This window comes from Pinus tabuliformis, chromosome 2_2 (genome assembly GCF_031772625.1).
Source record: "Pinus tabuliformis cultivar Carrire ecotype Pingquan chromosome 2_2, CPIR1, whole genome shotgun sequence".
NCBI classification, from domain to species: Eukaryota; Viridiplantae; Streptophyta; class Pinopsida; order Pinales; family Pinaceae; genus Pinus; species Pinus tabuliformis.
Genome location: NC_142300.1, coordinates 1175419104 through 1175432020, shown reverse-complemented (window position 1 = coordinate 1175432020; position 12917 = coordinate 1175419104). Strand labels below are relative to the sequence as shown.

The 12917-nt window shown below is 40.5% G+C and overlaps 1 protein-coding gene across 1 annotated transcript; it reads right to left on the bottom strand.

Annotated features, from left to right (window-relative positions):
* Positions 1 to 8190: 8190 nt before the first annotated feature.
* On the bottom strand, positions 8191 to 12717 carry LOC149197661 (uncharacterized). Its single transcript, XM_089408763.1, has 5 exons — positions 12393 to 12717; positions 11984 to 12118; positions 11779 to 11881; positions 11420 to 11691; positions 8191 to 8348 (listed from the first exon to the last, which is right to left on the bottom strand). Exons 1-5 carry the CDS (start codon positions 12715 to 12717, stop codon positions 8191 to 8193), a joined length of 993 nt encoding a protein of 330 aa, XP_089264889.1.
* Positions 12718 to 12917: the final 200 nt, after the last annotated feature.

Sequence of the window (12917 nt, the reverse complement as noted above, 5' to 3'; positions counted from 1 at the left end):
AGATGTGGGATTCATTAAGGCCCTCCTATGACAGATCGCTTCTTGTCGACATCAGCTCATTATCCAGGAAGTCGATCTAGGAACAACCCTTTCAGTACTTTGAAGCTTGCATGCCTCAATGGCAAGTTTCTCACTTCCGGCGACAGGTTTACATCAATGGCCTTCGACCGAAAGATTTTGCGTGGTGTTCGAAACCAAGTCCCTTTTTCACACCACGTGAATTGTACTGTCGTACCTTGAGGGTCATCATCATTATCGGTGATTCCTCTCGCACCTGTTAACAGCTTACATCATTGGCTGGTAATCAGGCGATGTCTTTCCATGTTCGACTCCAGAACATCTCTCACATGGATCGACTTGTACTTTGAGTGAAGATCGAACGAGATTGAAGACCCCGAATCTAGTTTAATCCATCCGGGCTGCGATATATATTCAGGAAAATAAAGACATTAAATGTACATCATTGCTGCATAGATAATCATCCAATCTAAGGGATGATGGCTCTACCAGAATCATCAGTCTGCACACAGACGATTGTTTGTCTTATGTACATGAAAATGAATTTATAAAGCTGAGCATGGGAAATGCCCGCCTCAGCTAGATCATGAAAATATTATGAAGATAATGTATTGTATTGTATCTTATTACAGGTCGCCTTCCAGCTCGAAAAAACTTCGAATCCTCATGATAAAGCATTTCACCCGACATCAAAAGATAAACGACCTCATGCTTTAGGGGGAAACTGTTATAGACATTTTTGGGCACTGCAACCCCAATCAAATATGTCCATAAACCGAGGGCTCCTAAGTCCCTAAAAATTTTGTTCCATCCCCTAAAAGAACAAGGTCAGCTGATTACATCATCTCCAAGAAGTTCTCCATGAAAAACTACTCAGAACTGGTCAAAACTGGACCATCTCACCTACTCCATGGTCAAAGTGCGCTGCATCCCACCTAAATGCACATGGGAGGTGTGATGCATACTAAAAAGCCCTTCTATGGGGTGCGATGGGCGAGAGTGGACAAATGGCAGAGTCAATTTGCGAGGTGGATGATCATGGAATCTTCAAGAAACTTCTCCTGTGACACTTGCCTCTCTGCATTCGCCCAGGGATGAGTAAGAGATCATCAATCTCCAAGTGGAATCAAGAACTATCAGAGAGAGGACACTAATCAAATCTCAAAAGCTGACTCACCTCCCTGCAATCATCTATATATGGATCCCTCATCCTAGAGATCCAGGGGCTGGAATTTTGTATCTTGTAAGGAAGTGCTGCTGGTTTCTTGGTGTAACATCATAGTGTTGGGTGATCTAAGCTTTTCATGAGGTGAATAAGGGCTTTCTTGCTGAGAGGATGACACTGGGTCAGAACAATTGGTTGTAATCCTATTTGCTATTCTTGATATTAATAAAGCTATTCAAGTTTTCCTCCACATTCTTGTACGATTGATGATATATGCATTTGTGTGGTCAATATATATCTGGTCCTATATTGTTTATGATAGTAGATCTCTGTTCTTGAATAGTGTTATGCTGCTTTGATTCCATAGGTGCTCTTTGAAGCTGGGTAGACGAGGAAGCGAGTGGAAAAGATCTATCAGAAGGGAGAGGAATCAAGCAAGGAACCAAGCGCAAGACAGAGGTTGGTCTCCTTTTTTCCCCTCTTATCTACTTTTCATAAAGGAAAACAAAAGTAGTTTTAGTTTGTTTGTTTCTAAGATAGCTACCAGTCTTAGTGGGACTAGCAGCTCTGCATAGACACTAGATTTCCCGATAACACGTAGGAATAGAAACTTGCTCGTAGGATGAACGGATAGTAGAACAGATGGACATAGAGATGGAGCAATGAGAACAGGATCAAAACACCAACCTCATTCCAAAAACACAGAGGTCATCCCATAGGCCTCACCAACTCTAGCAACATAGAAAGTCCCAAATGAATAAGGGGATACCATTCTCCTTGAGGATAATTCGAGAACAGATGTGTACAAAATAGCCTTTGATGGGTCGTAGCATAGAGTTGTACAAGCACGTAGAGAACACACCCCAAATGAGCATTCATCACCTACGGACTTTGAAGAATGGATGATTGTGTCAGATGTTTTACGACATCCAACTACCTTGGTTGATGCTACAAAGGCTTATGCTGAAGCCACGAGCTCGAGTGTGAAGTTCTTGATAACAGAAAACAAGCGCATGGCTAAGGAGTTGCAAGCACCCAGGCAGAGAGAAGAACAATCAACATGATCCACGAGAGCAAAAATGAAGAAAGCCATACTTGTTGAAGTATCAACTCTTGAGAAAATCACATGGAGATTGTATGACAGGTTCGTCACCGTGCACAAGGCAGTTGTCAATCTACACAATCATCAATAGCGTTGCACTAAGATAGCGCAAACACTCATAGACATACGTGTCGTTGATGATCATGTATAGAGATGGACAATGAGATACAGGGAGCCCTGGTTCACTTGCACAAGATGATGAATCCGCAGGTAGAGTTGGACAAAGCACGCATCCGGAGTCTAATCCGGAACTATGAAGAACTCTTGTCACTCATCACAAGTGTTGAGGCTTCCTACGCATGGTTGTTCAGGAGTCTGGATGTCGTGGTGAGAAAGTGTGACACCTCGTCGATTGGTACACTCACCGAGGCCAAAGAGAAGAACCAAGTCAAACTGGAGCTTGACACGTACTTTGATCAGTTGATGATCATGGCCACCAGTGCAGATTTGCAAGTCACCGTAGATAACATGCAAATGTATATCGTTGGTCCGACCTTACTCAGGACTAAGTTGCACATGTTATAGAACGAGTTGGACAAACGTTCCAAATCATTATACCCAGAAGTAATGGAGGCAAGATTTCATTTCCAGAAAGACATCATCAAAGAGTACATGGACACCATTGCGCACTACCGAGCATGGCATCAATTCATCGCCAAGGATCAAGGATAGGATGTTGATGAGCTGGTATTTCCATAGTCGTCTGAGTCTTAGTGTTGTCTTGTTTGGCTGACTCAAGCCATTTTTGTCCCACATGGGTATATGTGGAAAATGTAATTTTGTAAACATGATGTAAAGTGAAATTCCAAGTGCCATTAGTGGAATGAAAATAGTCATATGTAATATAACGAGTTATGCAAAGAAGTTGAAGAGCCATGAGGGTAGTCCATGAGTCACAAAGGGGAATGTCAAGGGTCACCCCACCCTTTGTTATAAATAGAAATCTCATAACTTGTAGAAGAGGCTTTTGGGAGCTAAGCATTTTCTAGGCATTGCTTAGAGAGGGCTTGGAGAGTATTTTGATGAGCCTTGTCTTCTCCACAATGTAGAGCGAATACATCTCTTTGGAGGAGTAGGCGGTGTTGACTGTAATGTTCCACTATTTGGGCTAGTGGTTGTCATGGTGTATGTATGGATGGAAATTTCACTTTATAGAATATAATAGATCCAACACGTCGTCATGCATATGTTGTTATTGTAGTTCGACTATTTTGGTTACTTAAGCAACGTATGTTGTTTAACTTACACATTTGTGTATGAACTATTCGAAGTTGTGTTCTTGGTTTAACCCATCACTTTGGATTTTCGACTATTCTACTTTCCATCTTGTGATGGCATTCATCTCATGTGTTCCTTTCAGGCTGTGTACTATTACATGCTTCTAGGGGGTGCACTTCTTTTTCCCCTCCGTGTGTTAGAACCTCGCCATGCATATCCCTTGACTCGCTGAAAGGTCACACACTTTCTTTCGACAAAGATATCACACTTACCTTTGCACGATATTGTAGTCAAGGCATAGCTTTACTACCCACTGTTGGGATTCCTACTACAAATGGTTTGATATCTGGTTAGGACTTCTTACCAGGGAGATCCCCTGACATGTTGGCAGGTCCAACATCGTCAATAGGAGGGTACAAGAGATACTCATATTTGAGTTCATTCTTATTTTTTATCAAATCTTTCTCTTAATCGTTATGGACTATACTATTTATATTATTATTAGATATTAAAATCATATCTATATGGGAGAAAGGATATCCATCCTCCAATTTTTTGCCTGTGGAGCAAAAAAGTAATTCTCATCCCTTTATTCTTGGATAATCAAATACATAAAACTGCATGGTTTAGGCATTGTATCGATAGCTATCACTCCCAAGATAATCAGATTCATCTACCTACATTGTTTAGGAATTGCATCAATAACTATCACTCTGCAAACACCTAGATACATTATAGTATTGTTTCACACCCTCAATTCAAGCCATGAATTTCTTATTTAGCTACAAACATCATCCTCGGGCTTGTAAGCATTAGTGTTAACTACAACCATATGTACGAGAGTTTATTTATGTAGAATGAAGGGCCAAAGTGATGTGGTCATATAATAAAGGGAAGCATGTGGGGACTTTGAAACAAAAGAGAGTACATACATTTCTTGCATGAGCTAATATAGTCAATTGGGAACTCTAATTGCACACTCAAAATCAGAGTGCATAGGTTACTCTAAACACAAGAAGCTTTAATGTGCATAGTTTACTTTTAATATAGAAAGATTAATTTTTTTAAAGAAGATTATAGATTTTGAAATATTCTTGTAATTTAATAGATATATTTTTTCTTTTTTCTAAGAATTCGTTTATGAGTAATTTTTTTACAGGGTTAAAACCTACAATTTCATAGACTGCTCATTAACACCTCTGCCTCGGCCAATGCCACCTCCACATCAAGTAGTGAGAAGGTTGAGCCCCGACGAGTCATGAAGATTCTAGTGACCGTGTCCACTGTAGCAAGATATAGATAGAGCACGGGTGAGATCATGGTGAGACAAAGAATTGTTTAGAGGGCATCATCATCTTTGGTGGAGAATGCATCAGATGTGTAGAAAGTCGGACATTTTTGTGTACCCATCCTTTCATTGTCAAGGTTGTTGTAGTTTCCATGCACAATCTTGGAGGTAGGTAATGTGTCATTCTATAGAGACGAGCTCCCAGTCTACATGGTTTTTATTTTCAAGGTGGAACTTCTAAAGGCCTCCATTGGAAAAATACAATACATATAAAATTATTGAAATGTTTAAAAACTTGAACGTAATTTATTGTTGATTTTTGAATATTGTGTAAATTTAATTGAGGGGATAAAAAAATTGAAGTAATTCATTGTTAATTTCTAAATATTTTGAAAATTAAAATGATATGAGTTTCACTTCACTCATATCTACCAAAATCATATCCAAAAAACATTTCAGAATATTTCAAAATATGCAATTTGATCCCATTGAAAGAGGGCCATGACTTTTCCATATCAAGAAGCAATTGCTACCCAAACTCTTTTGAACAAGCCAAGAATGTCAACGACTCAACGCAACACGTAACCATGGCAAAGTTTCCCATTCTATATTTTTTGAAATGTGGTTATGAATGATATGTTAAGAAGATGTGAACATCAACGCTTAATGTTGTAGCTTAGACACTTTTGAATATTTTTTGTTATTTTTATTTGAAATTTTATGGGATTTTTTGGAATGGTAAGTTTAAGCTCTTCAGTCTACATGATCTTATGCACCGAAGGTTTTTTAGAGTGATGAATACATTTATACATTCTGAAAATCCACTATCTAGAAAATAATTTCATAGTCTAATTCTTAAAACAAAACAAAACAAAAAAAAAAAAAACCCTCTAATGGTAACATTTCTCTTTATATAATTTTTCTAATTTAACTTCTTAGCCAGATTACTGCAATTACCAATTTTTCAAAGTAAAAAAAAAAAAAATAATAATAATAATAATAATAATAATTAGCTTATGTTTTACTCATAATTCCAACTCAATAAGAAGTTAAATTGTCAAATGACAACTTTCCATGCATTAAAACAAAATAAATATAATAAAAAATTTCAAAATATTAGATATATTATATAACATATAATTTGTTAGACACTTAATCCTCGATATTATAGTTTGGGTTAGTGTGTGCTACGGTAAGTAGTTATCGGAATCCAAGAAACCTAAGAAAACGAATCAATGGTTTACCTATTATATTTATATGTACTATACACCATGATTACGACCATCATTTAATATTACAGTTGAATTCATTTCCAATATTGTGTGTGTTGGCTTAAGGAGGCCTGCCCTAGGTTTAGAGTTATTCACACCAACCAACAAAACCCTAACTGTTGGCCCTTTCGGAAACAACCTGCGCAGCGCAGACTACAATCTCACTCGAAGCAGTATTGGGGGATGTTAGAACCAGGCCTCTGCATCCAGAGGCCTGTGTGATGGTCCTCCTGAGGTTCTTATAGATTATATTTGCCTTCATGCAGATCTATCCCTTCCAACTATTAACTACTACAATTCTATTGGAATGATCTTTAGATCTTCACGAAGGTACTTGATTGTACTTAACATGCATAAAAGATATACACTTAGTACTTTCGCGCAATAAACTATATAATCTGAATCCATTATGACCTAGATATGTTGTTGCATAGATCTACCTTTTCTAAACATCCACTACAATAGATCTATCTAACAACTTCCCAAGCTCCGTGAAGGTGGTTAATTATACTTATTATGCATAAACATTATAGATCTATCTGTTCCGAACATAAATTAAGCATTGATTCATATAAAACAAATACAAAGCGAAGATAGATAAACTTAATAGAAATAAATAAACAAGGCACATATGCACAGATTCAGCTCAAAGCAGTCTTTATTAAGATGTAAATGTTCAAATACAAACTTCTTATCCCTGCGTACTCAGCTGCAGGGCCAGCGCACTCAGTTGTGGACTTACCAAGGTCTTCGTGCACTCAACTATAGGAGCCTTCCCCTTTCACCTAAGTACAAGAAACAGACCTTTCCTACCTTAGCACCTTGCCCTTACAATAATTCTTCCCCCAAATTTATCTTATTAGACTCGCTAGGACTCAACTATATATAGCCTTTTCATTACAATACCATCGTTCGTGGATCATGGGCAGTCTCAAAACCATCCTATCACCTACCCATACAAGGGACTAATACCCCTTTGACTCTTACTTAACTTTACGCTCCACTTCCACATTTCGCAGAGACTTTACATTCTTTAACAAAAATTACTAAAAAAATTGACTTAACTAACAAAATTTGACCCTAGGGACCCCATCCCAACATGCCCCCAACACAAATATGTTGACTCACCCTCGAGTCACTTAGCTGGCTTCTCCACTATGTTGCGGAGGTCACTAAACTCCATATTCAATACTTAAAGGTTCGTTGTGCTCCATAGTACGACCTGTTGCACTTATTCGACCAGCTTCTCTATAGTTTGCCCCTCCATCACGAAGCACATGGTCCTTTCTGTCTGCTGGAAAGTATTCATATTTCCATGGATTGCCAGAGTAATCTGGCTTGCTTCCTCTATCCATGGTTGATTCTGAGCCTTCAAAAAAATTTCTTTGTGTTGCAACTCCTCAACTTGTGCCTGCAGCAGCTTCATTTCATGCAAGCGCGCAAAGCACTGGACTGGCACCAAAGTGCACGCAGTCGCCCTGATCTCATCAACTTGTTGTTGTGCCTCTCGGATCTCTATACGTAGTCGCTGCAGGTTTGAGTCCTCCTAAAACGTAGTCCATAGCTCCATTTCATTTTCAAAAAGACCATTGCAGCCTGATACTGCATTCTCCAAAGTAGACATGTGTTCTCTGATGGTTGTGCCCCACTGATACCTGACCTCTAGTGGAATAGTCACCTGTAGTTTCAACTGCAATTCCGACATCTTCATCTGAAAATCAAAAGTAACTCAGCCTACCTCTTCCTTAGATTGTCGCACTGGAGTGACCAATTTATGAACCTTTGTTGAAGTTGTTGCATCCTCTAGAATATGTAACTCTAGTACTGAATTACACGCTTGTGTAATTTCGACTTCTAGGCTTTAGCTTTGGCCACTAGCTCTTATTTTTCCTTAAGATCCTGAACTTTTTCAGTGAAGATCTTCTCATTTTTCATTTTGACTTCGCTAATTACCGATAGTGTGTGTTGCTCTCTGATCCAAAGCTCATCTGAGACCCCCTGATGAAGCTCATGGAGGGTTTGAAGTGGCAGCACAGCGAAATTCATAACCAGGCCTTTGATCTTTCTAAGATGGGTGTTATCTTCCTCTGATTTTGCACGCAATGTTCCTTCTAGAAAGGGAATGACTCTAAGGTCCAGAGTATGTTCTTTTTCCATTACGCTCATGCACGCTTGCTACAAGCTCACTTGAACCCTGCTCGCTTGGCCCACTCTCTCTTGCAGCCAACCTGTCTGTATTTGCAACTCGTACAGATCTTTCTACACGCTTCCGAGTGATTGTTGGAACTGTTGCTCGAAATATTGCCACAGTTTCATTGTTGTATCTCAAACCTTGTCCTCGATCTCATTCAAGTCCCCCTTAGTGAGGACCATTGGATCTGTGTGTGTCTGTTTGTCTGATTTTTGCTTCTTCTTGGGTCCTAAAGTCGTCTCCTTGGTTTGCATCCACAATTTGAAGGGAGTACTCTACTCGGCACCCCCGCCTCCTTCCTGCTCAGACTGTTCCTGCTCTTTAGTATGATGGGAAGCCAATTCTTTGACTTCTAATGTGGCCTCTATTACAGTCTTTATCGGCAGTTTCCTTAGTAGCAGTTGCTTTAGCAACAGCCTATTTCTTCATCTGATCGGCCAACTTCCACACTATTGCTTGTGTTGCTTCTTTCCATTTCAGCGCAGATTTCGTCTTCACGGAAGAGTTTTCTCCTCCTTTTCTGGTACCTGTGCCAAGACTTGTGGGTTGTCACCACTCCACTGGCCATGTTCCCACAATCTCCTGTACATCGGCCTTCATAACTAGGTATGCAAACTTGTGCCATATATTCTTAGGGTCTTGCCTCGCGTGGATAGATACATTATGAAAGTACGCCTTGAATTCTGCAAAGGCCCGCAACTACTCAAATAAGGTTGGAGACAACCTTGGCTTTTGACTAATCACTATGCGGAGGTCCATCTCGACTAGTATTCAGAAGACTTTTGACTTTTTGATCCTCTCCAGATCCTTCGTCGCCCACAGCGAAGAGAACTTCGCTTCCTCCAGTAAATCCTCATCTTGTGGACGGAATTACTATCCTCCGGAAGTTGTCATGCAACGAATACAATCAACAGCAGGAGCCAGGCATAGTGAAATGCCTTGCTTTCTTCCTGCACTTCGCGACAATTTTCTAAGAATTCCTTGTAGAGGTATTATGCCCAGTTGTACTACACCCCCTTTGCACATTGTGCATCGAATGAAATTACTGGCACCAGAACCTTGTCCGTGCGACATTTTCGCATGACCTTCCTAGCCTATATCTGAGCGGAAAACTGCACCGTTAGGTCTGTAATAGAGTAGATAGAGTATCCACGTGACTTCTTGACTAGCCCAAACTCACTTTTCATTTTATCTCCAAGTTCCTTCTCCTTAATTTTGCCTCCAAACTCCTTGGCTAGATCTACCCCTTTATAGGGAAATTTCATAATTTTGTGGATCAACATGTCGGTTATGGGGATGGGTTTGCCTAACCACAAACACCCATCATGCACCAGCGAGAGAAATTGGTGCACATAGACAGTATTGATAATCGGCATGTGAAAGTGTGGCACACACAGAATATGTAGGAATCCAACTTGCTCGATCCCTTTTACCCATTTCATTTGTTCCATCCTTGTGACCCCAGTCTCTTCATAGTAAATCTTGTTCATGTACATTTTGGTGGCCAAATGTGGAAGTTTCTCATGATCGGCTAGATCCCAATCTTCCAGTTTTAACACAGGGATACGTGCTAAGAGCGTACCTTCAAATAACACTTCTTCCCCGAACTTGCCCGAATCTGGGTCCTTGGGTACCTTCGCTTTCCCTTTTTACGGAGGGATATACGTCGGGAGCCTAGTGATAGGCTCGCCCTTGTTAGCATCCAATTCCTTGACTCCATCGTGGAGTTCTTATGCGTCCAGATCCACGGGTTCATATGGCTGCTTTGCCTTGTCCATCCTCCCTTTCTACCGAACCTCTGCGGGGTTCTTCCTCTATGACTACCTCACTGGTACAGGTTGTGGTTTCTTCTGCTTCTCCTTAGTACTAGATTTCTTCAGCCTAGGCGACTGCAGTGCCGTAGGCACGGATGGTGTGGCTTCCACTTGAGAAATAGTGGCTTCGGAACTTATAGGTTCGGTGGACATCTCTTCAAGGATAATCTTCTCGTTCCACTCAGGGAGTCTCGCAAAGGCCGGGTTTGCAATTAAATCCTCCCAAACCTTCTGATTCATAGAGTGAAATAAAAAGGGCTTATACGCAATTTGTAGAAGGCAAAGTTTTTTACAGCAAACCAACATGCCAGATTTATAGGCGATTTCAAATTCAAATCCGATCATTCCCTCCATTTTCTGATCATAAATGCATCTTTGGCAGAAGATATCCAAATACTTTCACCATAAATTTTTCCTACCCAATCCTCCTAACGAGATTTTTGATATGCGGTCATGAACAGTGACTTCAACAACTACTTTTGGACTTGGCTACGCAGCATCAATCCCCATGGCGGAGCTCATCCATCGCAGCTTCTTCTGTCACAACTTCTTCTGTTGTACCCGTTGCATCCATCGCACAACCTCTTTACTGCGTTCTCCTTTTCTTCAAGCAGTGTAATTTACAGTCCCACTCTCCCTTGCAAGTTCCTAGAGCACTAAGACTATCCTGATACCATGTAGTCATTGCGCAAGGGTGGGATCCCATGTATACAACTTCAACCAACTTCCATTCACCCTTCCAGGCAAAAATTCGCCATTTAGCTTCACGAGCCGAACTACGCCACCATCTGTGATTTCCTTAACAACATATGGGCCTAACCAGTGCATTTGGAATTTTCCTGGAAACTTTGTGAACTTACTATCATATAGCAGAACCAAATCGTTCACCTTGAAATTCCACAACTTAATATGGCTATCATGCCAGGTCTTCTCACGTTACTTTTGCACTTGCTGGTGAAATCCAGCAAGAAACTAGTCTTCTTCCAACTCCATAAACTGCGTGAGCTGTTCCTCCAAGGTATTGTGATCTGCCATCTCTGTCAAAGTTGCAATGTGCACACTTGGCACAAAATATTCCATGGGCATCACTGCCTTGATCCCATAGACCAACCTAAATGGAGTTTGGCGTATCCACATCTTACATGTCATCCTATATGCCCATAGGACCGCCAGGATGCGTACATCCCAATCATTTCTCTTTGCATTACAAACCTTTGTCAACGCATTCTCCAGAATCTTATTGAATGCTTCCACTGTACCATTGGCTTTGGTATGATAGGGTTTATTCTTTTGATGATAAACCTAGAACTCTTCGAGCATCACACTAATTGTTTCATTCAGGAAATTCATACCCCTATCACTCATCAATACCTTAGGGCACCCAAACCGCATCAAGACATATTCAAACAGGAACTTTGCAGTTGTAGAAGAAGTACAATCCTTCACCGATTGCACTTCTACCCACCTCGTCCAATATTCAGTCGTAGTAATAATATACCACACTCCAATATTCTGCCCTGGTGGCTCTATCAGACCCACAAATTCAATATCCCATTTGTCAAACACCTCTAGTGACATCTGAGGATTTAAAGGCAATTCATCTCTTCCCGATGGCTTTCCTATCCTGTAACAAGCATCACATGCCTTGCAATATGCCTTAGAATCCTTATGTAGTGTCAGCCACCAGAATCTTGCACGTAAAATCTTTTACGTATTCACTCTACCTACATAGTGCTTTCCCGCCACTCCTTCATGTGCTTCGGCGAGGATACTAGAGAGCTCAAACTCTGGAACATATCTATGCATTATTTCATCTGTTCACATCTTATACAAATGTCCCACTATAACAGAAAAATCAGCTGCGCGGACCACTAATTCCTTTTTCTATTGAGTAGAATAGCCTTCAAGGGCTGTACCCGTGGTAAAAAACTGAATGATATCATCAAAGTGGTCATCCGCAATGTGCGGAGCAAAGAGTTGTGCATCCGTCAATCCTTCTTCCAAATTGGTTGGTTCTTCACCTATCTCGATTTGGCTTAGGTGATCTGGTCCTGCGTTCAACCGTCCAGGCTTCATTATTACTTCAAAGTCATACTCTTGGAACATAAACAACCACCTACAGATTTCCCCCCCAACATAGGCTTTTTAACCAGGTACTTGAGAGTAGAGTGATCTGTGTACATTTTGAAATGTGCGTCCAACAAATAATGTTGAAACTTTGTAGTGCGTAGGCCATCAAGAGCCCTTCGTGCTATGTGGTGGAATAGTTATTTTCATCCTTTAATAGTTTCCTACTTACAAAGGAAATTGGATGATCAATATCACCTTCGCCAAGATGGGTCGATACCGCACCTAGCGTAATACATGAGGCATTTACATGCACATGGAATTCTTTCTTCCAATATGGAGATACTAAGATGGGCGCAGTCACCATCTTGTCTTTTAACACATCAAGACTCTGTTGACACTCCTCATCCCAACAAAAAGTCACATCCTTCTTTAATAGTTTCTCAATAGGCGCAGTTATCTGGGGATAATACTTGATAAACTTCCTATAGTAGCCTGTGTGGCCTAGCATTGCGCGCAACTTCTTAACATTCTTGGGAGCTTCTAAATTCACAATTACTGCTATCTTCGCAGGGTCCACCATCAATCCTTGCTTGCATACTACATGGCCTAGAAAAATTCCAAAAGGCACATAGAATATACATTTCTTCAAGTTCAGCGCGATCTAGTATCTGTGACATGTATCCAGCATGAGGTGCAGACTTGCAACATGGCACTTTACCAATCCAAACATAGTCTAGTCATCAAAATACACCTCCAAGAATTTATGAATAAACTCCTTAC

Excerpts from the sequence above, each read along its gene's own strand:
- LOC149197661 (XM_089408763.1), bottom strand. The coding sequence starts at position 12,717 with ATGGTGGACCCTGCGAAGATAGCAGTAATTGTGAATTTAGAAGCTCCC. Across the intron at positions 11,882-11,983 it reads CATTCAGTTTTTTACCACGG|ATGAAATAATGCATAGATAT; the intron begins GTACAGCCCTTG and ends AGATGTGAACAG. Across the intron at positions 8,349-11,419 it reads GGTATTGATGAGTGATAGGG|TTCCAACAATCACTCGGAAG; the intron begins GTATGAATTTCC and ends TTCGAGCAACAG.